The sequence below is a fragment of the Eucyclogobius newberryi genome, unplaced genomic scaffold (genome assembly GCF_026437365.1).
Source record: "Eucyclogobius newberryi isolate DKJ021-1_F unplaced genomic scaffold, fEucNew1.0.hap1 SCAF_11, whole genome shotgun sequence".
Taxonomy (NCBI): domain Eukaryota; kingdom Metazoa; phylum Chordata; class Actinopteri; order Gobiiformes; family Gobiidae; genus Eucyclogobius; species Eucyclogobius newberryi.
The window spans coordinates 28,463,925-28,490,441 of record NW_027315735.1 but is presented as its reverse complement, the minus strand read 5'-3'; the positions used below and the strand labels follow the sequence as shown (position 1 = coordinate 28,490,441).

Genomic DNA, 26,517 nt, shown 5'->3' with positions numbered 1-26,517 from the left:
TAGAAAATAAATTAATTAATACATTTTTAGAAAACATGCTCTGAGTGAGTGATTTAACCAATCAGAGTGTGAACTCACAGAAGCCGTAAATAGCTTTAGTTATATTTCCTAAATCAGAATCAAAATGACTTTCATTCATCCCTCAGCCCAGGGTAAATTTGTCACAAACAGGCTACTGATCCCCACGAAGAAAGAAATGTTTAAATGAAATATCAGTAACAGTAAGAATAAAATACCATCTACTATACTACAAATCAGTCCTTTTAACAGCTCGACCCTCGGTACAACCAAAAGTTTACAATTTAACATTTTACACTTCTACAAATATTACACAATGACACAATTTACAGCACAGAGTTGAGCAGTTTGATGGCGACAGCAGGAAAGTTTTCCTGTGACTCTTAGTGGAGACAATCAGAGGTGCTCAAAGTTCAAGTAGCCGCGGTGTGTGACCTAGCGAAGTCGATGTCAGACACTGTAATATTTTCTGGTCCCCTGCCCAATCGGATCAATGCTGAATTGTACAGCCGTCTCTCAGCATTCAACAACTGGTTATCCAGATGGTGCCCTCAAAACAACGTTGTCTTTATTGATAACTGGAGTGCGTTTTGGGGAAAGCCCGGGCTCATACGCAGGGATGGCATCCATCCGACTTCGGAGGGTACATCCCTATTAGTTCGGAATTTGACCGATAGTCTTAGTCGTGTTAAGTGACCATCTAGGGATGAGCCCCAGGTGCAGAGCAGCAGTTCAAGACGCTCCTCTGTCGCTGAACTCTCGCCCGTTCTGCTACATGTGAAGTGTTCAGATTCAAGACAGATAGAGACTGTGTGTGTCCCTCGTGTTCCTCGTACAAATAATACCAAAAAGTCACATCTCGGAAAAAAATATTTCAGGCGTCAGACCAAATAACTTAAGGAAAATAACAATCACAAATGACACAAATACACAAATGAATAAACATGTAAAATGTGGACTGCTAAACATTAGAGCAATTTCCTCCAAATCGCTCTTAGTTAATGAATTAATTAGTGACTATAACATAGATCTTCTAGCTCTAACTGAAACGTGGCTTCAACAAGACGACTACGTCAGACTAAATGAGTCCACCCCACCCACCCATGTTAACTTTCAGACTGCCAGGAGCACAGGCCGAGGTGGTGGTGTGGCAGTGATCTCACACTCAAGCCTACTCATGAGCCCTAAAACTAACAATGCATTTCACTCATTTGAAAGCCTTATGCTGTCGATCACATGTCCAAATATGAAAAACCAAAAAGGAGTTTTGTTCATAGTTATCTACCGACCCCCTGGTCCCTACTCAGAGTTTTTAACAGAGTTTTCTGACTTTATATCAAACTTAGTGTTAGCCTGGGATAAAATAGTTATAGTTGGAGACTTTAATATCCACGTGAACATGAGTGATGACGCTCTCAGTAATGCCTTCAGCGCCTTGTTAGACAGCATTGGTTTCACTCAGAATGTAAATAAACCGACTCACACTCACAAGAACACTCTGGATCTTGTCCTAACGTATGGAACAGAGATTAGTGACCTCATTGTCCTCCCTCAAAACCCTATATTGTCAGATCATTTCCTAATTACCTTTCAGTTTATTCTTAAAGATCATCCAGTCCCACAAAATAAAGTTATAATGAAAAGGACAATATCTGAAAAAATCTATCTCAAAATTCAAAGAAATAATAGAGCCAATATTCAGTGACATGTCATGTGATCCTGCTGAGAACAGCTTTAGTCCCAGTTTAAGTGATCAATGTGTCGACTTGACCATGAATTCTCTGAGGTCTGCTCTTGACGTTGTAGCGCCGTTAAAACAGAAGGTCATTAGGCCAAAGCGCGCCTCCCCATGGTACAACCAAGAACTGCGTTCACATAAACAAAGAGTTAGAAAGTTAGAGGGATTATTTCGTCGCTCTCACACCGAAGAATCCCTAAAAGCATGGAAAAGTTGCCTGCTGTCCTATAAGCAGGCTCTGCGTAAGGCCCAAACCAGATATTATTCAAATCTAATAGAAGTCAACAAAAGTAACACTAAATTCCTTTTCAGCACTGTAGCTAGGGTAACAAACTGTCACAGTGCAGTAGAGCCCTCAATCCCAGCTACACTTAGCTCTGATGATTTCCTCCTATTTTTTAACAATAAAATAAAAACAATCAGAGATAAATTAGATGAAATTACCCCCGCTATTAGCCCTGAACTAGCCCAAGCTGTAAATCTAACATCCCATATAAATCCACCTGTAAACTTAAAAAGGTTCACAGCTGTTGATCAAGCAGAGATAACTTCAGCCATTATGTCCTCTAAAAGTTCAACTTGTGTCCTAGACCCCATTCCAAGCAGACTCCTCAAAGACATTCTTCCCCTAATTATAGACCCTATTCTTAATATAATAAATACTTCACTCGAAAGTAGCTATGTTCCACAGTCCTTCAAACATGCAGTCATTAAACCTCTTCTGAAAAAGCCTAATCTAGATCCCGACCTATTGGTAAACTACAGACCTATTTCAAATCTTCCCTTCGTCTCTAAAATCCTTGAAAAAGTTGTAGTAAAACAGCTTTGTCGCCACCTGCAGGACAATAACTTATTTGAAGTTTTCCAGTCAGGGTTCAGAGCCCACCACAGCACTGAAACTGCACTAGTTAAAGTCACAAATGATTTGTTATTAGCCGCTGACGATGGACTGGTCTCAATCCTGGTTCTGTTGGACCTCAGCGCAGCGTTTGACACCATTGACCACAACATTCTACTGCAGAGGTTAGAATGTAATATAGGTGTTGGAGGAACAGCCCTCAGCTGGTTTAAATCCTATCTATCTGATAGGTTCCAATTTGTTAATGTAAACCAGAGCTCCTCATCAAGCTCTAAAGTAATTTACGGTGTGCCACAGGGTTCGGTACTCGGTCCAATTCTGTTTACTATTTATATGCTGCCATTAGGCAACATTATCAGAAAGCATGACATTAACTTCCACTGCTATGCAGACGACACTCAGCTGTATTTATCAATGAAACCTGATCAGAGCGATCAAGTAGACAGACTTAGTACTTGTGTGAAGGAGATAAAAACCTGGATGACACTAAACTACCTGCTTCTTAACCCTGAAAAAACCGAGGTCATTGTGCTTGGCCCTAAGCATCTACGAGACTCTCTATCTGAGCAGATAGTCACACTGGACAATGTCAGTGTAGCCTCCAGTTACAAGAAACCTTGGAGTCTTATTTGACCAGGAGCTCTCATTTAAAGCTCATATAAATCAAGCTTGTAAAACAGCCTATTTCCATTTGCGCAACATAGCCAAAATCAGAAGAATCCTGCCTAAAAGTGATGCCGAAAAACTTATCCATGCATTTGTAACGACTAGATTAGACTACTGTAACTCCCTGCTTGCAGCGTGTCCTAAAAGCTCCATAAAAAGCTTTCAACTGGTTCAAAATGCAGCAGCAAGATTACTAACAGGAACTAAAAGAAGAGAGCACATTACGCCAGTGCTGAAGTCTCTTCACTGGCTCCCCGTCGAGTCTAGAATCAAATTCAAAATTCTACTCTTGACCTACAAAGCCATAAATGGCATGGCCCCATCCTACCTCAAAGAAGCTATAGAACCATATCATCCAAACAGAGCTCTTCGCTCTCAGAATGCCGGCCTTCTGGTGGTGCCAAGAGTCTCTAAAGGTACTGTAGGAGGTAGAGCGTTTAGCTACCAAGCTCCTGTGTTATGGAATCAGCTCCCGACCCATGTTAAATATGCTGACACAGTCTCTTCATTTAAGTCCAGGCTTAAAACGTTCCTCTTCGAAATCGCTTATGGTCAGACTAGTTAGGAACAGAAACATAAACCCACAGCTTTAGCTATGCTGCCCTAGGAGTAACTATGCCGGGGGAAGTATGACAGCTTGAGCACTATCCTCTTCTTCTTCTGACTACTTATGCTATCAAACAATATTTATTTTTTGATTCCACTTGCAAACTGTTCACCGCCTTCTTTTCTTTCTCTCACTCCTGAGGACCTGTGGACCCAGATGTCCCTCTCCTGGTGAAGTGGTCCCTGCCCTGTGTGGACGGTCCCTCATCTGCCTGAGGAGTGGGTCCAGCTCGCCCCCGACGGTCCCTCATCTGCCTGAAGAGTGGGTCCAGCTCGACTCCGACGGTCCCTCATCTGCCTGAAGAGTGGGTCCAGCTCGACTCAGACGGTCCCTCATCTGCCTGAAGAGTGGGTCCAGCTCGCCTCAGACGGTCCCTCATCTGCCTGAAGAGTGGGTCCAGCTCGACTCAGACGGTCCCTCTTCTGCCTGAAGAGTGGGTCCAGCTCCAGTCTCCCTCGTGTCCGTCTGTCCGTCTGTGAGAGTCGGATCTCTCCTTCACTGGAACTCCTCCAGGTTTCTACGCTTTTTTCCCAAAGAGGTTTTTTTTGTAGTTTTTCCTGGCCGAGAAGGAGAGTCTAAGGACAGAGGACCCTGGGACATCTTCCCTCGCCACCACAGACATTGTCTGACTCCATCGCCACCACAGACATTGTTGATTCATTTCTCCCTGTGGCCCTCAGAGGCAACTGTTGTTGTGATTTTGGGCCTTACAAAAATAAATTGATTTGATTTGATTAGTGAGGCAGCGCTGCAGTAACAGTCTTTTACTGAACGAGCTTATGCATTTGACCAGCACAGTGTGGAGCGAGGGAAAGTCCAGAAGGTCCTGATTATGTGACATTTGCAAAAATGCATGAAATTGTAACCAAGGCTCTAAAAATACTGTAATAACAATTCTTTGGCTAATTTCTCAACATAAAGAAGAACAACATGTGTGGATGTATACCTTGTACACATGTTTTTGCTGTGACACTTCCCTTCAAACAACTATGGCTTGAGACTGATTCACTGCAAAAAGGCAGCAACCGAACAAGTGTAAACATGTTTCCCCTTTTCAAGACATATAAAAATGGCATTCAGTCACAGTAACGTGCTAAATTCCGTGGCTGGGGAACAACTTTAATTACAACCTAGGAAGCAAGAAGCAGGGGGAAAAACACTTGATAACACTGACATTTACAATCTGCCTCATTTATCAAAAGCTGCCAACGCCAAGTCAAAGAGGGTCATTACATAGTAAACAGAGATTAGCTCAACTCTCCCAAAACCCACACAATATAGTTTGATAAATGATTTTATTCCAGGAAATTTGCGGATGTCAGCATGTATTTCCCAGGACTCTGTCAATTAATTGTCTTGTTTGTAACCCCAATATATTTGTGTGTGTGAGTGTGAATAAACAGGACCGAATGCTAGTGCCAAATAGCCGGCTTCTTCCTATTATTCCGCTGTTTGTATGTGACGCTATGCACCTCTGCCAGCGCCAGTGCTAATAGCTAACACTTCTGTAGCATACACTGGATTTCCAACAGACTTAATAAGGTGTTATGTGGAAGGTTTAAATTGAATCAAAAGAATGTGAAGCATTACATTTATTTTTTGTCATTAATGCTAATAAGGGGACAATGGTGATTCAATATTTATAACCACTGATAATGTGATGACTTCAATAAATATGGGCTTTAAAAAACGTTTAAACAATGATATTAAACCATTTTAATATGTTGGCATTTACGTTTGGTTGTCTGCACTCAAATACTCTACTCGGGTGGGCAATATCGACAAAAAAAAAAAAAAAATACAATTTTTTTAGTATCCCGATAACGATAGTCAGACAATATTATGTGAATCCAACAGAATGTGGGAAGACATTAATTATCAGACAATTGTGAAATGTCTGGGATTTTTTTTTAATGGTTAATCAGCTCTCTCAAATTTGGCATATTTTCATAACAAAGAGGACAATAACATGGCTAAAAATGCTGATACACATGAAAATAGTATTCAAAGAACAATAGTTCCAGAACTTGAAATTGTTTTAAACTACAATAAAGCCAACGAGAGCAGGCAGTGATGTATAGGAAGGAACAGTGAGTCAACCGTACATTAAGATAATTGGGACTTGTACAGTACTCGGTAACTATAATTTTTTTTTTTACAAGGGGGAAATTAGATTGTGGATTTATGGCAGTGTTGTTCCTACTTGAGACATGTATTTAAACACATTTACAATATTTAATTTAGCATGTTTAAATGGTGTGGACAAAACACTCTTGTTTTTCAGGGCCAAGTCAAAGAAATATGTCAAGAATACAAAGGCTTTTGTATTACGATCCCATAAGTTTTAAAGATGTTGTTTCTTTGGCGTATGTTAGATTTACACACAAACTACTAAAAAAGTACAATTACTCAAAAATTACAGTAACTTGAGTAGAGCAATTCATTACTTTCCAGCCCTGAATATTACAATGACACTTGCTGTTGTTGTTGTTGTTGTTATTATTATTAATGCATATGTCTTATTCATGAGTTGCAAGCTCTGGTGACGGTTGTCCTTTCCTATAGCAATTATGCAATTCAAAATATTATAACATTTGAATGATGGGGAAAAGTCTTCAAAAAGTCCTTCAAATCAAGAAGAATCACCAGTTTACACAAACCAATGACTAACCTCAACAAAATTCACAACTTGAGGAAGTACCTTTCTATCCAATTTGCAAATGCTGACCATACATATATCTTCACTGAAGTTTGTAAGTTTCCTTGGCACTGGAGCATAGTCTTAGTAACACCTCTGCTTTTTTTTTCAGAATTTGGCAGCTTCCATAAACGCATCTAAAATTAAAATTCAGGAGGACAAAGGACCGATTATTATGGAGCCTGCACTAACGTTACAACAACGTCTTGTTTTATCATTGATACAGACAATATAATGATGAATGTGAATGTGAATTGTGAAGTACCTTGACCAGAAAAACAAGCCCAAATTCAGTCTTGTTAGAGGGCACTGACCCCCGGTCGATGCATCTCATTCTGTGACAATTAAACATACAAGGGATGGGTTTTGAATGAACCCGTTTATGCTCTATTAAGCTCCTTCATTGTGTGCGAGATGACTTTGATTGACAGGTGTCAGGGTGCTTTCATTGACTGACTGTTGGAAGCACTCATGCGTTCATCCATGCAAGACTGCCTGGCTACAATCACACTGCACTGCCCATTTCTCTAATATCCGAAGTATAATACAAGTCAGAAAGAGTTGGCGCTCCGTTAGTAAATATATACATGTTAATGCAAAAATAAAACATGGCCTTTAAGCAGAAAATATTGGAAATGGTTATTATGTATGCATACCAATTAATAGTGTACATTTTATTTGGTCAGAATCAATAATAACTGCACCTTAAGCTTAATAAAGTGGGAACAAAGTGTTTGTACATGAAAAACTTTATTAGATTGCTTTAATTAAGGTGTAGTTATTATAAAGTGGCGCCTTTTATTTTTGCAACACATCATAGAACGTTAAGACGGATAATAATTCTTGTTTTTTCCAACATACCGGTACAAGAAAAATATGCACATTTCAAATTACTTTCTACTGTTACTAATTACTAGCTTTACCTATTACTACCTACTTAAAATGGTGTTATGTTCAAGTGAAAATTACATCTGACTTTCATCTGGAACTTCTTTATAATACTTCCTAAAACAATACACTCTAAGTTGAACGTTTTTAGGTGGAAGATACGACCTGGAAGTTTTGCCTAAACTGGTATGAAACGTCAATGGCAATATCCACGGACATGTGCAGGTGACGCCATCTAACCCAGCAGTATTCTTGTTTTGGCAATAGCTGTAGCTGAATAAATGAAAGATGAGTTTCTAGCGTATTGTGGAACATAAAGGCACAGTGGGAGAGTGGCTAGCAGGTTCGATTCCTGGGCCGCATGGGATTTTCTGTGCAGAGTTTGCATATTTCTCCCTGTGTATGGGTGTGTTTCTTCTGGACACTCCTGTTTCCCCCATCAATTCAACTCAAAATATGTACAATAGGTAAAAATCCTCCAGCTAAGGTCCTGGATAAGCTGAGCTGAAGATCTGCAGCTGGGACCCTGGGAGCTGCAGCGGCCACTGCTCTTGACTTGACAGGTTTCCCCTGCAGCATTGAAGGATGGGTCAAATGTAGAGAATACATTCCTTTACAGGGAAAATAAAGTGTACCATACAATAACTGTACCATTCCAGGGAAAAGCAACATCTACATTATACAATTGGGTTATGGACTATTCTCCAGAAAATTTGCATTGTACACCTTCATCAGTGAGTGGCTTTTTGGAATCAGGTTTATCACCATGTTAATGTATGCAGAGCCAGCTTTCCAAACTAGCCAACCAAACAGAAGATATTCCAACTCCCTTTGGTAAGCACAGCTGTTTGGTTTTCATTTTTAGTCCTGAATCTAAAATCTATAGCTGCGGATATTTACTTCTCCTCTGGGTCAGCTCAGGTCAGTGATCCGAAGAGGTTCAATGTTGACATAACCACAATCGCATCCCAACAAGACGCCATATTGAATGTAAATATTTTGAATTTGGTCCCGAAATTACAGTTTGTGGATAGAGAAGAGTGAATATTTTGGGGCTGAACTTGGTCCCATTCACACACAGAGAGCCCGTTTATTTGTCTGTGAGACCAAATGCTCGACCAGATGTTACTTTGAGTTAAGCTTTCATTTAAAGAGCCGTTTGCACGTTTTGGGGCGACACACGCACACCCTCGTGAGCTGTTATATGTTTATGACAGAGAAAATATGAGGATGGGATAAGTGGGAGCACAGCGAGGATTTGACGAGGGGCGCCATGTTTGCCCCAGGACATTCTCCAGCAAATCCTCTCCAGCACCGTGGCCTCTCTGGGACGCTTTGGAGTGTCAGCAGCTGGCAAAGAGGCAGAAAGTGAGGGAGAAGACTAATATAAAGAGAGAACAGGGAAAGATTGCGTTTATTTTTCAATAACATGCAGCTTCTTTGTTCTGTCTTTGATCATGGAGAGTCCAGGTTGACTGTAGCCCACTGCAACATGCATGGAAAACACACTGGAGTTTGATGCGCTCTGATGTTCTGCTAGATTATATTATGGCTGATGAATTAATTTTTCATCAAGGTATTTCTTCGGAAAAGGAAATACTTAACATAACTAGTTACGTGTCGAGATTAAGATTATTATAATTTTTTTGAGTGGTCTTGAAGATTGCAAAATTGTAGGAACATATACCAGTATTTATTAACCTTCATTTATGAAAGTCACACTTTGGCATCTCTTTTTCAGGGGAATACTGGCCCCAGAGAAAAGGAGGAGCCCATTGTACATGTTTTTAGTGCCATGTTCACTGTTGCCTTAGGACTTAACAATTAAAAATTAAATAAATGATCTTTTGGATGGTGAAAATTTATCAGAACGGTGCTTATAAACAAGAAGATCTTTCAGTCTGGTGATAGTTTTGGTGTAGTTATCTCCAACCCAATCGTAGAAGTTTTTAAACCAGTTCCAGAGCTGCGTCAAAGCTAAGTAAGTAAGATGAGTGGCCATCAACATTTTTGAACAAAACCAAACTTCTCTCTCCTTATATTAAAAGCTTGTGCTTTTCTCACTGATTCTTGCAGAATTCTTGTAGTTTGCAATGTATTTTGGGGTTATATTTTTTCTTTCCATGTTCCTCGTATGGAACCAAGCATTTATCTGATTGGCTAACCCTTCATTCCTTGTAACCTGCTGACAGCTTCAAATCAAATAATTTCCAAACAATAACACAATTTATGGAGATCATAACATTTGGCACTGTCAGAGTGCACCGGAGTAAGTCTACAACATCTGTTTCTTTACAGAAATCAGATGTACTGAACACTTATTCATGTGAAAATGTGAAATATCTTTTGGAGCTCAGTGAAGAACAGATGGTCGAGGCAGCTATTTTAACATCAACTTGTAATTAAAGCTTTAACAAGGTAGTAGGTGTATACTATTTAAAAAAAAACACACACACATTTACAGCACTGAGTAGATCTAAAAGCTTGAGTAAATGTGTCCTAGCTTGTTTTGACTGGTGTATTTGCATAAAAAAATGTTAAATTGGATCAGGAGTAGTCACTAGAGACGCACGAGGAGATGCCAGATGTGAACAAATGCCCACTCACACCGATCACACAAAGCACATGCTAATGCCAGCTTTGGACAGGGCTATAGCCTTTATCACTGTTAGCACACGGCTGGCCTGTTCTACTTTTAACCATATGGTGTACTGTACAACTGCGGCACATGGCGCTAACAGCTGGGCCCAGCAACAGGAGTCACCAGAATACCTCTATCTTAACAATACAATTAGGTTAATTTTCTAATCATGTTTCATAATAGTCAAATTGGTAGCTGCTTTGCTGGCACAAATTTGAAGAGATAACATTTGCTTGTGGTCGACTTCCTGTAAACTCAACAACTGTGTCCCCTTTGATGCCCACAAAGGTAAGAACATTTCCCATCCATTACTTAAAAAAAATATGACTGAAGTAAAGGTGAAAAGGTGTTTGAGTAAGGTACTGATCAAGAATAATTGCAAGAGAAACTGTCTGAATGTACAACCTGATTTATCAAGTCAATGTAATCAAGAAGACATAAAATTTAAAAAAGTACACAGAAATTTTGGTATTTCCAAATTCCAAGTACATAGTAGAGTAGAAGAGAGCAGTGCTTTTTTAAATTGCAACTGACAAAGAAAGTTAAAGTTCAGTCCAAAGCGCTCGATAAGTGGTCGATCTACAGAAAGGGCATGATTGAAATGTACAGTATGTATAGGACTTGCTCTTTTGACACTCATTCCACATGGTTCTAGCTTTATTTCAGCATAATGATGAAGGGTTCAAGCCTATCGAGCCGGACCAACCAGTGTGAAATGTAGCACAAAGGAACACGAGGCTCCACCAATGTTCCTTCGAGGCTCTTGACATAATCCATGTGTGATATGACCACTAAAGCAGCAATAAAGGAACAGCAAGAGCCAGGAGAATGGCGGACTTCCAGACTAAGGAGGTGAAAGCGGGCACAAGAAGTGTGACGGAGGAGCAAAAGACGCCATCAAAAAACCTGTAAATGAAAAGAGGAAAAAGCCTTTGGAGAGAGCTTTACACAGAGGCCAAATGAGTGGTGTGTGTGATGGTGAATGTTGTCCAGGCAGTCAGGGAGAAAGCAGGTGGCGGTTGGTGGTTGTTCCCCCTCGTGCGCATTGCTACCCGGGGGGACAAAAGCAGCAGTGGTGCAGAATAGAAAGGTGCTCATTCAAAAGGATTCATGGAGGAAAGGCCTAAGCTTCAAGAGACCGTGGTGCACCTGATAATACCTGCTTTTGGAACGCGGGTGGGGGTTATGCCACACCTGGGAAATGAACAGGGAAGTGGTGCCATGGATAGACTGGAGACATTAAGGAGCAAGGCCAAGGGGAAATAAATGGGAAACAACAGGAATGAGTGGAAGCAAGATGTTTTTTTTATTATTATTTTTTTATCGGAAGCCAAACATTTATATAATTTTTTTCGTATTTTTATCAAACCAAGAGAACCCATTGAGATTCAGAATCTCTGTCGCAGGAGACACCTGCAGCCAACAGCCGGACCAGCAGATTTCTGTCCTGAACATATTAAACAGTGATTGGCGTAAAAACAAACAAACAAGTATCAATCTTACCTAAATATCCATGGTTTTATTTTTTTCATTTTTAAAGCCGATTAATTTAGAGCAAAGGTTAATATACTGAGTCCATGTACAAAGAGAGTTCATCTTAAAAAAACTGTCTGTGCTTCTAAATTTAGATTTTATTTTGATTTTCTAAATGTCTCTTAAAGGTGTAATGTTTTAAAATGTTTGTGCTGTTGTGTTTATACTTTCCGCCTGGTCACTCTTGAAAAAGGGGTTTCGATCTCAGTGGGTTCTAGTTAAATAAAGTAAAATGAAAAAATAAAAACATTTAACAGGAAAACAAGCAAATGGGAAGTGGGGGAAGTAATTGAGTACAAAAGTAAATGTACTGTTGGGTATCTGTACTTTACGTCCTTTACAGTTTTTACTTTTACTTTTTTTTACATCCGAGCACAGGTGTCTGTACTTTCTTCTCCACTACATTATTAATGGATCCTAAAAGTAGCTGGTTTTATTTATTTATTAACCTTCATTTAACCGGGTGAGAACACATTGAGATGGGTTATTTTCTAAGGGTGACCTGCAAAATTTGCAGCCCACATAATAAAGTTTTAGGTAAAGGTTTACACATCCAAAATAAATAAAAGTAAACTTTCATAACTTTTACGCTCTTTGTTCCAGACAATTTAAAGATCACTACATTCGATGCGCTAGTTGTTCTAATAGTTTTGTCCCACTTTTCAACAAATAGTTTTAATAAACATTTTTTTAAAGTGATACTTTTACTTTAATTTGAGTGTTTTCCCCCCTCAATTTTTTTTGTTTTTTGTTTAACACTTGTTTGATTAATCCTGTTTAGATAGTTATCTTCCCTCTGAGCATAAAAAAACACTCTGAATTTCTTATTAATCTGTGTTTTCAGACCACGGCGTCCAATTCTCGGCAGAATTGGAGTTCGCCTACAGAGCCAACAGGTCTGTGGATGACGCCATCAGCCTGGCACTCCACTTCATCCTGCAGCATCTGGACTCCCCGGGAACCTATGCCAGGATCCTGTTTGTGGACTTCAGCTCTGCATTCAACACCATCCTCCTGCTCTGCTCCAGGACAAGCTCTGCTCCAGGCTCAAGCTCTCCCAGCTCAACATGCCTGACTCCACCTGCAGGTGGATCACTGACTTCCTGACGGATCGGAGGCCGTGTGTGCGGCAGGAGAAGAATGTCTCAGACACTCGGACTATCAGCACAGGTGTTCCACAGGGCTGTGTGCTTTCTCCTTTTCTCTTCTCCCTGTACACAAACTGCTGCACCACCATCACCCAGGAAGTAGGAGCCCACCATCAGCTCGCTCATCAAGAAGGCCCAGCAGAGTACGTCTCCAGAGCTCTGGGACGAACATGTCGGATCACAGCCGACCCTTCTCACCCTGGACACGGACTATTTGAGCCACTCCCCTCAGGCAGGAGGCTACTAAATGTCAGCAACAATACGAAAATGCAAAGTATTTGTCCTTTAACTTAACAAACTCGTGTACAATAGTTAGACAATACATTGTAGATCAGGGGTGGGCAAACTACGGCCCGTGGGCCACATCCGGCCCACAAGGCCTTTCAATCCGGCCCGCCAAGCTTGTTCAAGTAATATTTAAAAAAAAAAATATATATATATATATATATATATATTTTTTTTTTTTTTGCCCTCAGGCATCTGTCTGCACTTGTATCCTTAATAAACATGACGTGAAATGAATTAAATAATAGATTCAATGGCCTATATTTGACAGAAAAGTGGAAAAAAAATTATATTTAATTTTTTTGATTTTTTTTTTTTCACACCAATGATTGCGGGCCAGCCCTCCGCTACATGCCTGGATTTGAATATGGCCCTCGGAGGAAAATAATTGCCCACCCCTATTGTAGATGATTCATATATTTGAAAATGCAGCCAAAAAGAGTTGTAATCAAACTGTGCACGTCATTTTGGTGAAACTGTAACAATATCAAACAAGTAGAGGTAGAAGTGTTCCTACTCATTTTTAAATTGGGGTGCATTTTTTGCTTCGTCTTTAAGAAGTAAATTGGGATTCTTAAATGTGAATTAGACACTGATCAGATCTGAAGACAGCTGGAAAGTAGCCCTAAGGGGAAACAATGGAAAATATTAACAGAAAAATAAATTATTCACATATTTTCCAATAACACTTGGGTCTGTTACGTTGCATTTCTCTGCCAACACCATGGCTTTACGTTGATCGTAGGTTTGCAAGCTGATAAACTAATTGCTCCGATACATTTGCCAAGTCTCTCTCCAAAAGGTTTAATTGCATTTCATTCATATACCTCATGGTTGTTTATGAATTCTGATTTATGGAAAGTGGGCTTAGTTACAATTTTATTTGCCTGTGGGATTCATAAACTTCTCTATCTATATAAGTGCTATTTTACTGGGCAGACTCATGCACTCCAAGCAATATCAACATAAATTTCAAGCAGTACATTTTGGCTGCCTAGCATTTTGTGGATAGTGGCATTTCTTGTCCACTGTAATTGGCTACCTTGTGCACTGTCTTGGTACAGAATATTATTGCAAGTATTTTTGATGAAGTAAGCGGGAGTAAAATTGTGCTCTAGGAGAATCAGCCAAAAACGAGAAGTGCTGTTGCAAGTTTTTGTGACACGGTATCCTCTCACAGTTTCCTTAATAGGTGTTGTGTGGAACATTATGTAGTACTAGTAGTGTAAGAATTGACTGCCTAAATATATGTCAGCATTAAATGTACACAGGTATATAAGCTGACACTGGGTATTGGGCATGTGAGGGGCAGACAAAACAAAAAACGTACAAATATTGCAGTTAGTCAATTTAAAACTCCGGAATGTTTACTTGGTTGAATGATTGGCACCTGCTTGTCTCCACTGAGATGTGATTACTGTGTAATGTCCCACAGTATGGCAGTTAACTTCTCTATATTAATGCAAACAAGAAGAAGATGGCCCAAGGCCAAGTTCCAGGTCAGATCTGTAGAGAGGCGACCCTCTCTCAAGGTATCTTGTGAAATATCTGTATTTGAATAAATGCAATATAGATATTCTATTTATTTATTATTATTTCACAAAACGTCACAAAAAATGGCCAGACTTATTCTGAGAATTTTTTGTCCCGATGGTACGGAGAATTTTTTGTCCCGATGGTACGGTAACAGAAAATCAGGATTGGGGAATGTCTTGCTTTTAGAAAGTTGTGTGAAAGTTGTGTGGGTGCAAAGATACACAAGAACATGTTTAAATAACAATAACAAGAAAACAATACATACAATTTGTCCTTTATTTGCATATATTTAACTTCCTTGAGCAGTTTTTCTGTCTATCTTCAAAAAGACATCCTCAAAAATATCATCCTTGCTATGTGTGTTTGGAGTTGAAATCCTACGTTTTCAAATGATCAAGTTCTATATTAAAATATTTTACTATATAGTCTTCTTTGAACATTTGGCAAACAAGAAAGAAGGAAACATTTAAAAATGAATAAACAATAAAATAAATAGTAGAAAAAGCTTCAGTTGTAGCCATCTGGACTCAGTTAGAAAAAATAGACGTTTCGACTCTCATCCAAGAGTCATTGTCAATAAAAGAATTTAGGTCGAGAACTCCGATATTTATACTATTCTGTGGTAAGTCCAGCCCATTGGGAGGAGCCTTCCTGAAGAGGAAAGAGTTGTTTGTTTCAACAGAAACTTACCCTCTTGGTATCTACCGAGCCTATTCAACCCTTTAATGGGCTATTAGTCTCCCCTTTGTCTTTGTGAGACCCTGGCTCACCCACCCTGAGTACCTGATTAGCATCTAAATGTCCTGGTACTGGTCCTCTACCTCTCCAGGGGTTCAGGATCCCATTGTAGACTACCACAGAACAGTATAAATATCGGAGTTCTCGACCTAAATTCTTTTATTGACAATGACTCTTGGATAAGAGTCAAAACGTCTATTTTTTCTAACTGAGTCCAGATGACTACAACTGAAGCTTTTTCTACTATGGAACACGCCTGGACGAATGAGGGATTACACCGACATATTAAAATAAATACTGAATACAAGACAGACATTATGTTTTCTATAGATTTAATAATAACATCTGATTGACAAGACAGTTGACTGTTGATTCACATACCAGTATTATTACTGGCTTCACACGTTATACCATACACATGCAATAAGCAGATCAATAGTGTGTAGAATGTCTAATGTTTACACAGTTGCCATAGAGTAAGATCTCATTAAATAATGAAATGTTTGTGTTTGGAGTTTTTGCTTGAAGAATTACATCCCCCAGATCCTGGATTTGGCTGGGAACATATCCTCAGGACATCTGCTGTACTCCCAATAATTTGCACTGCATAACTCATGCAATTGGATAGTTTTGAAATTAGACAAAAACATGAAGAAATGTACTTGTGAAACGTGTATTGTGTCAGCAATTTTCCCTCGGCGCCTATTAGTGAGAAGAGAGGAAAAGTGGACGGGAAAATAATGATTTAACTGCAAACAGGACTGAATTCTATCATTATATGCAACATACAGAGGGTTGTAGGGTTGTCAAAAGTATCAAAACGCAGATACTAATTAATACTAAAACTAGTATCAAAACTAGATACTCATTTGAGCAAGTATTGATGCTAAAAAAAATCATATGAACAGGACAAAACGGGACCTTTCGTGAACACTTTTAGAGTGATTTTGTGCTTTATCAGAACTATTATTTTACATTGAAAATATCAGTCTATTGTCTAGAACAGAGGTGTCCAAACTTTTTTCACCAAGGGTCACATTTTGAAACTTAAACGGGGCAGAGGGCCACAAACAACTTGACAATGTCCAATTTGTTAAATGACAAAGTGAATCATTCAAAATGTTGCATTTGATGTAATTGCGATGAGCCTCCACACCTTTAATCAGACCTGGAACATTAATATTAGGTTGGTATAACATTAATATGCCTGAATTTTCCCAATTTCACAGTAAAAAGTACTAGTTTTTTGTTGCTTGGGCCGACATAGCAGGAAGCTGGAGGGCCAACAAAAATTGGTTTGAGGGCCGCATTTGGCCCCCGGGCCCTAGATTGGACATGCCTGGCCTAGAACCTTGACCTAAAAAAAAATAAATAAAAATACCGGTATCATTGTGGTATTGAAATTGGTATCGGAATCAAGTTTGACATTTTAGTACTGTGACTACTAACACTAGAAGTTTGTAGAATAGATCAAATACATTCAAAAGTATTTTAAAATAGCGAGTCATCAGCGACTAGGGTTATCAAAGTATCAAAAATCAGATACTAATCAACACTAAAACAAGTATCGAAACAAACGTGTATTGAATTAAAACAAAGTTTTAAGATAGTCTTGAGCTTCATCAGAATGACTAAAAGATAACATACCGGTAGTAACATAAAGAAACTACTATTGTTTGGAGTTGACAAATATTCGTGGTATCGAAATTGGTATGAAGCCTCATCCTTAATATTGAAAGTGAGATTTATCAATACGATGAATGATAAAGCATGTCTCCCTACTTTTTTGCATATTGAGGACATAATTTGTCAGAGAAACAGTGAAATAAATAAGCAAAATCAGCCTTGTTCCTATATAAAGTCTGTACAATGTCACTCAACGTAAGATAATCACAACATGTCATCTTTGATCACAAACAAATAAACATATTTGTTCACCTTTTGGCTGTCTTTGTTTAGGCTTCTTCGTGTCAATTCCCCCCCCCCAATTTGATCTAAAAAGCATGCTGCAATGAAACTGCTCGAAGTAGAACTCAAGTAAATTTAGCCCATTATTACCACCCACCTCTGACAACAGGTTACACAATACTTTACAACTTAGCATTTATTTTGCGGTCCCTGGTCAGCGGGTCCCACTCGGATGAATCACACCTTTTTGTCTGGCACATAAATCTAATGACACGCTAAAGGTAGGTCAATATGCATTAACACAGGACAGAGCTGTAAATTGGCTGTGCTGCATATAACCATTAAATCAATGAGAGAATAGCAAAGAATGACCTCGAAACGTCAGGAAAAATAAACCTTGGCATGACGGCCAGATGAACAAACGCAACATTAAAATTTCATCAAAAAACATCATATTTTTTCTCTCTATGGGTGCATGCATTAGTAAAAGATCTGATGAATGCAATGTTAAACAAGGTTATTTATATTACAACTTGCATTATGTATATATGGTACATGCTTAGTTTTGAGCCAGTCTGAGGACAGAAAAAGCTCTGTAGAGGAATGTATGTCTTGTACAGAGAAAATCATACATACACAGCAAAAGAACAAACCATAATCTGATTCTTCATGGTCTGAGGCACAGATATCTCTATGTTAGTGCCATATGTGCCTTTACAAACCCTTGAAGACCTCAGGGTCGAGCCTCCTGCCTGTGCTCAAAGTCAGGGCATTTCTGTTAAACTGTGCATTCCACTGAGTTATTTTATCTGCACTCTTATCTTTTAAAATCAGTTTCGATGGCTGAGTGGCTAGCACTTTCCCTTCAGAGCAAAATGGATCCCCTTTTGACTCCCGGGCCTTTCTGTGCAGAGTTTTCATGTTCCCCCCATATCTGGGTAGGGTTTCCTCCGGGCACTCCGGTTAACCCAAAGCAAATCCTCCAGCTTAAATCTAGAACAAGCCTAGAACAAGATCTGGAGACGGACCGCTTAATATTTTACAGCAGCGGCCCACTGCTCTTCACAGGTTTTACCAGCAGCTGTGAAGGATGGGTCAACTGTAGAGGACACATTTCCTTACTGATTTATTAAATTATTTGTTTTTATTTTGATTTGAATGTGTGTTTCATTGAATTACTTTGGGTATAAATTGTGCTTTACAAATAAACTTCCCTGGCCTATATACATAACCCTGACCTGTGATGTCCATCTTCTGTAGCCCTAAAAACAATACACCAACTTCCTAACCGCACATATTCTAAACTGTATTGTGTGTTATCTCACAATGGTAAAGACCTCCTTTTAAGTCAAGTTTGTACAGTTTCTTCTGATGTTTCCTGAAGATAAGACATAAATGTATGAATTCAAAGCCCCAGATATAGCATCACCTCTCGAGCTGAGGTGAAGAGCCTTATAATTAAATATGCGTCGGTGTGGTGATGCCCTTCAACAACACATCAGCCAAAATGCAAAGCGTTACACAATATGATTTACATTCTTGCTTCTTGGAAACAGGAGCATAATATTCTTGAAAACTCGAAAGTCAAGTGCTCAAACTACTAAACGCAACTATTCGTCAGATCCTTTTCACTCCAACTCTTTTTTTCTTCCTTCTTCCAGTAATCCTCCTCCTCTCTCATGGTGTCACAGTCCATATGGTGCTGCAACACTGTTGGTCTCCTGTGGCCACACTTCCCACGATGCATCTGTGGCTCTGGGCTTTCCGAGGAGCTGATAGGCTGAGAGCGCTGTGCTATCGATCAGCTATCGCCCAGTGTGAGGTCAGCGTGGCGCGGCGCTGGAGTGTGTCCGAAACGCCACACACCAATAACTTAGAGTCCTCAACACCCCTGACAATTCAACCAACAAGATCTTTGTCTCTGAGGCCAAGGAGCAAGGGTTTTCAAACTGTGGTGCAGGTGACTAGGGTAAATTGAGTTTGTGTCAGTTCACTACTTATACTGCATTCAAAGTTGAGCTTCTTTAATACTTACTTTGGTAGGGAGCATTATTAAATATAAGTGCTCAAACAAACATAAATGATGATGATGATGATGAGGATTTTTCTTGTTAAAATGTAGAGTGTTATTCTCAAGATCTGCTTTGATTAGGCCCTGAATTTGTCTTGTTTAATTTAATTGATTTTAATTCAGCCTTAACCTACTTGCTGGTCCTGGTTTATTCTAAACCAACAAGTCTTATTCAGCAAAAGTTGTATTATGTTATATTTTAATAATCACGTTGGTAAGGAGCAATGTTTTTTGTTTTATTGACAATTTAGAACAAAGTATCGATCTAGCTATCCATCTATATCAGGGGTGGGCAATTATTTTCCTCCGAGGGCCACAGTCGAATCCAGGCAAGTAGCGGAGGGCCGGCCCACAATCATTGGTGTGAAAAAAAAAGAATAAAAATAAATATTTCTGTCAAATATAGGCTATTAAATCTTTTATTTAATTAATTTCACGTAATATTTATTAAGGATACAAGTGCAGACAGATGCCTAAGGGCAAAACAAAACTTTTTTTTTTTTTTTATATTACTTGGCATATTTGGCGGGCCGGATTATAAAGACAAACGAGCCACATGTGGCCCGCGGGCGACAGTTTGCCCACCCCTGATCTATATCAACGTATCTATCGATCTTGATATCTTTTTAATTTTAATTTTAATTCCTTGTTGGTTCTGGTCTATTCTTGGTTATTGGTTGAGTTCAGGTTGAAACTGTTTTGTCCGGGTTTAGTCTTGATGTTTTTTTAATTTAGTCTAGTTTAGTGCGGCCCAAGACATATTTCGTTAGTGATTTGGCTTGACATATATGCATTTGTTTACAACTTTGTTTATTTATTTGTTTTTTTATTGATTTATTATATACTAGATTTTCACTCATCTTGAATATAATCTCAAAATGCATCGATCTCACAGTGGATGAATGTGTTTCTTTTCCCTTTATTTTGTGGTAGAAAACAGTTAGAATCCCCTCCATTGAATCACGTATTGTTGTTTCCAGTATTTGATTGAGCCAGTCCAGGGGGGCAAGTGTCAGAAGTATGTCAGATTGATCTCGTCGTGCTCTGACAGAACATCTCCTGATTTATTTTTATTTCATTTTTTTCATTTTGATTGAAGGCCTGCCAGATGTAGTTGTTAAAAGAGCAGTCAGTTGTACTTTCTGTATGAGGGGTTTGCACATGAAAACATTGACTTTGACGCAACAATCTCAGGTCAAGACTTACTCGCTTCTGTTTGTGAGTGCACATGTGCATTCAATTCATAATAGAAATGTTGAGCTTTTACGCAAATTAGTCTTCTTGATCTTGGTAATTACTGAAATAGTCCACTAAGAGTTTTAGATCAAAGCCTATCCTCACATTGTTTTTGCTTTAGTTTTGTCAAAAAAAACACCCTAAAACAACCCAACAATAAAGGACCATTCAATAAGCAGATATGTAACCCATCTTTGTCCCTAATATAGATATTTGTGTTTCAAAATGTATTATAAGATGAAAATTAAGTTAATTTCAGCCACTAGTTTACAGCACTTTTAGTATATGTGAACTGATCTAACCAATTTAATCCAATTTACAGTACCAAAATGTTGGGTAAAAAAAGCTAAATAAAAGGCAAACATTAAATACATAACTGTAGTCTTTGTCTCTGTGTTTTTTAACTGGTACTTCAAAACTCTTATATCAGTAGATTTTGTCATGTCATACTTTTCCTAGAGTAAACTTTGCTCCATTATCTGTACTTCTATTTGAGTAATCACATGGCACATTTTTTTTTGCATATTGCCCCCCCTACATTACACTTATCTGTCTCCATGGAGATAAGTAAGTGTAATGAAGTGGGGGGACAGTTTAAAGTCTTTGTTGTCTAATAGAATGTTTCATTTTTTGCTTTAGGACAAAGGATGGAAATTAGCTGTTGTGCAAACTCCAATGCACCAGAAAAGTTACACAGTGTACTTTTACATTTAACACCTATCAGAAGTTTTGACTGCCTTTTCCCCTACGTATTGTTTGCTGCAGATTGATTGCACTCTCATACTTGTGCACAAAGGAATAACTTCTTCCACCACATCCACGTACAAATAAAAATACAGCCTTTGACTTGATATTGACTTGTCTTTTTCAGGTCATATCTTGTCTCTTTTCAGCATATGAGGTCAATCTATCCAGGGCACCAATCAAGCCATCACTAATACACATCATATCACCACTTTATTACGATGACAAAACATTTCAAACATCGAATCTGAAAGGTGGTCACAGTGGTCGTGGCACTATTGGGTTGTGTGCCTGTGCTGCTGTGTCCATGCAGAGAAAACAGAGCTTAGCGCCAATCAATCCCATCGAGTCTGACTCCTTTCACTAGCCAGGGATCAATACAGGCGCTTTCAGGTCTCGCTCCAACACACACGGCTGTATATGCACGCAGACACACTCGCGGTTTAAAGACATGCCATGAGGGCGGACCCACCCCTTTAGAGATGACCTATCGGCCTATTGGATCGCTCGCTCACCGGGGGATACAGAAGTTCATTATGACAGGCTTGCCACAACTAAAGGTCTGCTTTGGTGCATTGCTCAGATTACAGTGGTTGGAGTGTGCAGAGGTGGGAAGAGAGGGGCAGAATGTGCTCAAGGAATGTCATTGTTGACATTTCTCAACATGAGGAAAAGCTACTTTAATAATTGCCGTCGTTAATGTGAAAGATACACAGAGAGTGGAGAGTCCGACGATATGTTTTTGCTTTAACTTTACTTAATGTATATGAACCACAGGAGAAAGGATATGTGGATATTTGTGAATATTCTGTCTTTTTACACACAAAAATGCATTGTAAAAAATGTTTGCAGGTCAAAAATCATATGGGATAGTTATATGAGTGTTTGCTAAGTCGTCCACATCACCTTTTAGCTGACTAATCGGGGCACAGGACAAGTCTTTAGTTGACCAAGAGAGCCCATCTGCAATGTTCCACAATTTGTCTTTCTTGTCTTTATTTGTGTATTTATTTTATTACTGATCTTTTTTCTTGCTAAAAAACTCAGTGGAGTCACCTGTTTGTCTCCACAGGGATAGATTAGTTTTATGCAGTGGAACATCCCAAATAAAAGCATAACCCTCTGACTCTCGACCAGAAAACAATTTACAGTACATTGATATAGTTCTTGCAACTCATTAGAGTTTTGGAAACGGCATGGGTAAAATATCATGTATGGTTGGTTAGCAATAATATAACAATATGTACAGACTAGAAAGGGAGAAACAAATTGTAATCTTTAATAAGACCGGATATTTTGTTGTTTGTGGAGTAATATTTATTCAGTTTTGGGCCAAATAGGACAAACTACATGTTTAGGGCTACATTGTCTGCATGCCCTATGCCTTAGTCTTTAAATATCTATCAATTAGCCATATTGTTGTACGCATGTGAAAAAAGTAGCAGCAGAATATTACAGTATATATGTAACAAAAAAATAAATGAAATAAAATAAAAGTAAAATAAAAGTCCATTTTTATTGCAATTTTGATTGTGTTTAATCTTGCCGCCCTAATAAGGACCACTACAAATGAAGCCAACAGAAGTTTCGAAGCCCATCCAAACATGAATAGAAGTAAGCATAAAATTGTGCAAACAGCTTTAAAAAGTGAAAAATATGAAGTGAAAGGCTTGGAGGCTAAGACGGCTAAAAAGAATTGCCATGGCTACTGTCGCTGAAGGATGAAAACAATAATTGGTAACACTTTGAAAGGAAATTACTACATCCTTGAAATTTAATGGTGCCCTTCTAGCCAAAAAACAGAAGTGAGGCACTGCACAGACATATAAAGTCTTTCTGCGGTTGACAGGAGATATTTGTAAAGACATTCTATTTGGTTTTCCCCCCAAAAAAATCTAATTTTGAATTCATTATGATAATGCTCATCTGTGTAATCATCACACACTTTGAATGAATGCCAGCACCTGTCATATTCAGTGTTTTTATGAGGTGGCTCTTCACATCATGTAATTATGTGGCTGATAAGAGTTGGCCATTGAAAACCATTAGACTCACTTATTTCCCTTAACATAATAAAAATTCCAATATAGGCAATGAGGCCAATGTCAATAGAGAGCAAACCATAACACTACACTTGCCTTTTAAACCTATTTGATTTTTAAAATGTACTATAGTATGATTAAAATTGAGGACGTGCAAATGGAAACAGAGTAAAGATTGATGCTAGGGAGTCGGACAGAAGCATTATAAAGTAAAAAGCCATATAAATGTTAATTGATCTGGTTAGTTTTAATGGAAGAGGTTTCTTCACTGATTTCATTTTACCGGGAAGGTAAATATACAGTACTTTGAATATTTAACAATTCTATATTACCGGATTTTCAAACAGTAAAAAGAAAATCAATCAGATATGCGCAAAAAGAGGCAAATATAAATAAAACCACATACATCACTTGATCAGTTTTGGCATATTTAGAAACATCATTTTGAGTGACTGTTACTCTTTCATTTGGTGGTATTCAGAATACAGTCGCTAAAATAAAAGGAAAGCATTAAAGGAATGCATTTTGGTGCACGTGTGATTTTTTTTCACTCTAATTAACAGGGCAACAAACCCAAATATCTGTTTTACTAAAAACTAAACTAACACTAAACTAAATTAGCACACCAAAAACATGTGTTTGAACGAGAGTGTGTTGTGAGAGTGAATGCGGGACAACAGATGAAAATTAGCTCATGGCTAATCCGGCGTGTTTACATCATGTGTTTCATGCACTGTCCCAACCAAATAAATATATCAATTAAATTAAATATAATTTTCCACACTATGATATGATGCAACTCAATGTAAAAGCGTTCTTCAGATTGTAAATGGAATATGTTACAAATAAAAAGGTATTGTAGTTATTTAGTGTACTGAAACTAGATTCATTACGTTTTTGTAGGTGCACTGTGGAAATTATCGAAGGATTCTGCAGTACCCTGGTGTGGCCACTATTCAAATCTGCATCATCAGTATGGACTGTGTGTCATGTTTTATTTTAAATTCCTGGCTCGTATTCACAAAATTCACTTTGAGTTATATAGGAAAATTTCAATGCTACGTACTTGATGAAGTTTGAATGATGCATAAAAAGTATACAACCTTTAAATGAGCGTGTTTTCTGTTCACTCACCTTGCCTGGAGTACTCGTCGGCCTCGTGATGCACCAGGTCGGTCACACAGCCTCCGTAGTGCAGCCGCTGCTCGTGGTCAAAAGCTTTGAGCGTCTCACTGGAGCTGTAGGACTTCTGTGTGGGCACGCGGCACTCGTCAGTGTCCAGCGACGAGGTGTTGTACTGGGAGTCTTTGGCGCAGCGCCCCCTAGTGAGTGAACGGTGTCTGCGGTCCTTCAGATCCATGCCCGGGCTTGGTTGGGGGGAGGAGGAGATAAAAGAGGGAAGTAGAAGAGGAAGAGGCAGCGGGGAGGGGCCTCCTAATGGGCGGCTGTGATGGCAATGTCCACTTCAGTCACCTGGAAGACACAAGAAGAAAAGTTACTGTGAGATGAGAGAAAGATTGAACGGAACTTGCCATTTTCCAACTTTCTTCACACAAAGTTACAGTGGGGTTTGAATGAGCTCTGTCATAACCAGGTGATAACAAAGGCAAATAGAGATAATGAAGTTTAATTTTCCACAAACATCAATTGCTGCAGTTTCATGCCAACCCAATTAGTATAAAATTTTATGTAAACGTCAAAACCATAGGATTTATTTCTGATCATGGTCCCTCATGTCATATTTTGTGGTTTGCAAGCAATTTAAATTATCTTCAAGGTCTTCAAGGAAATGTAATAATAAATAGATAGATTCTGATTGATACAACATATGAGAATAGAAATTAGATTCTAATTTGAAAAAGAGTGTTTTAAGTGAATTTATATTTATTTTCCTTAGTAGCAAAATTGGGTTTGAAATGCAGAAACTGTGACAATATTAATAGGGAACAGAAAATATCAGCTGAAACACTTCCACTTGAAAAATGCCAGGACATTCTAGAGCAAATACAATACAAACTTGGGATGACTAGGAAATCAAAGTAACTGCCAAAGTAGAAAAAGCTTCAGTTGTAGTCATCTGGACTCAGTTTGAAAAAATAGACGTTTCGACTCTCATCCAAGAGTCATTGTCAATAAAAGAATTTAGATCGAGAACTCCGATATTAATACTGTTCTGTGGTAAGACCCGCCCATTGGGAGGAGCCTTCCTGAAGTAGAAAGAGTTGTTTGTTTCAACAGAAACTCCCCCCTTGTATCTACCGAGCTAGCCTATTCAGAATTTTAATGGGCTATTAGAATTCTCTTTGTCTTTGTGAGACCCTGGCTCAACCACCCTGAGTACCTGATTAGCATCTAAATGTCCTGGTCCTGGTCCTCTACCTTTCCAGGGGTTCAGTATACCATTATAGATACCAGGAAGATTGAATCTGAGCCCTCCATTTCTGTTTAAAGAAGGTCTTTCTTTTTTAACAAAAATAGCTTCCTTGACTCCTCTTTCAAACCATCTTTTCTCCCTGCTTAAAACCTTCACCTCACCGTCTTCAAACGAGTGATTAGAGGCTTCAAGATGGAGAAGCACGGCGCTCTGTGGTCCTGAACTTGTATTTCTTCTGTGCTGATAGAGCCTCTTGTGTAGAGGCTGTTTCGTCTCACCTATGTAACGTTCTTTACAGCTTTCTTCACTGCATTGGATCGAATAAACTACATTGCTCTGTTTTTCAATGCAGTGAAGAAAGCTGTAAAGAACGGTACATAGGTGAGACAAAACAGCCTCTACACAAGAGGCTTTATCAGCACAGAAGAAATACAAGTTCAGGACCTCAGAGTGCCGTGCATCTCCATCTTGAAGCCTCTAATCACTCGTTTGAAGACGGTGAGGTGAAGGTTTTAAGCAGGGAGAAAAGATGGTTTGAAAGAGGAGTCAAGGAAGCTATTTTTGTTAAAAAAGAAAGACCTTCTTTAAACAGAAATGGAGGGCTAAGGTTTAATCTTCCTGTTATTTATAATGGGTTACTGAACCCCTGGAAAGGTAGAGGACCAGGACAAGGACATTCGGATGCTAATCAGGTACTCAGGGTGGTTGAGCCAGGGTCTCACAAAGACAAAGAGGATTCTAATAGCCCATTAAGATTCTGAATAGGCTAGCTCGGTAGATACAAGGG

At 38.9% G+C, this 26,517-nt stretch overlaps 1 protein-coding gene across 13 annotated transcripts in view; it reads right to left on the bottom strand.

Moving 5' to 3' along the window:
• Positions 1-24,826, bottom strand: part of tenm2a (teneurin transmembrane protein 2a) — a 308,508-nt gene extending 283,682 nt beyond the window's left edge. For all 13 annotated transcript variants that reach the window (XM_072439821.1, XM_072439824.1, XM_072439822.1 and 10 more), the window contains exon 1: positions 24,491-24,826. In XM_072439821.1, coding sequence (XP_072295922.1) covers positions 24,491-24,716 — 226 coding nt within the window. In that variant the 5' untranslated portion in view covers positions 24,717-24,826. The remainder of the gene's footprint in view (positions 1-24,490) is intronic.
• Positions 24,827-26,517: the final 1,691 nt, after the last annotated feature.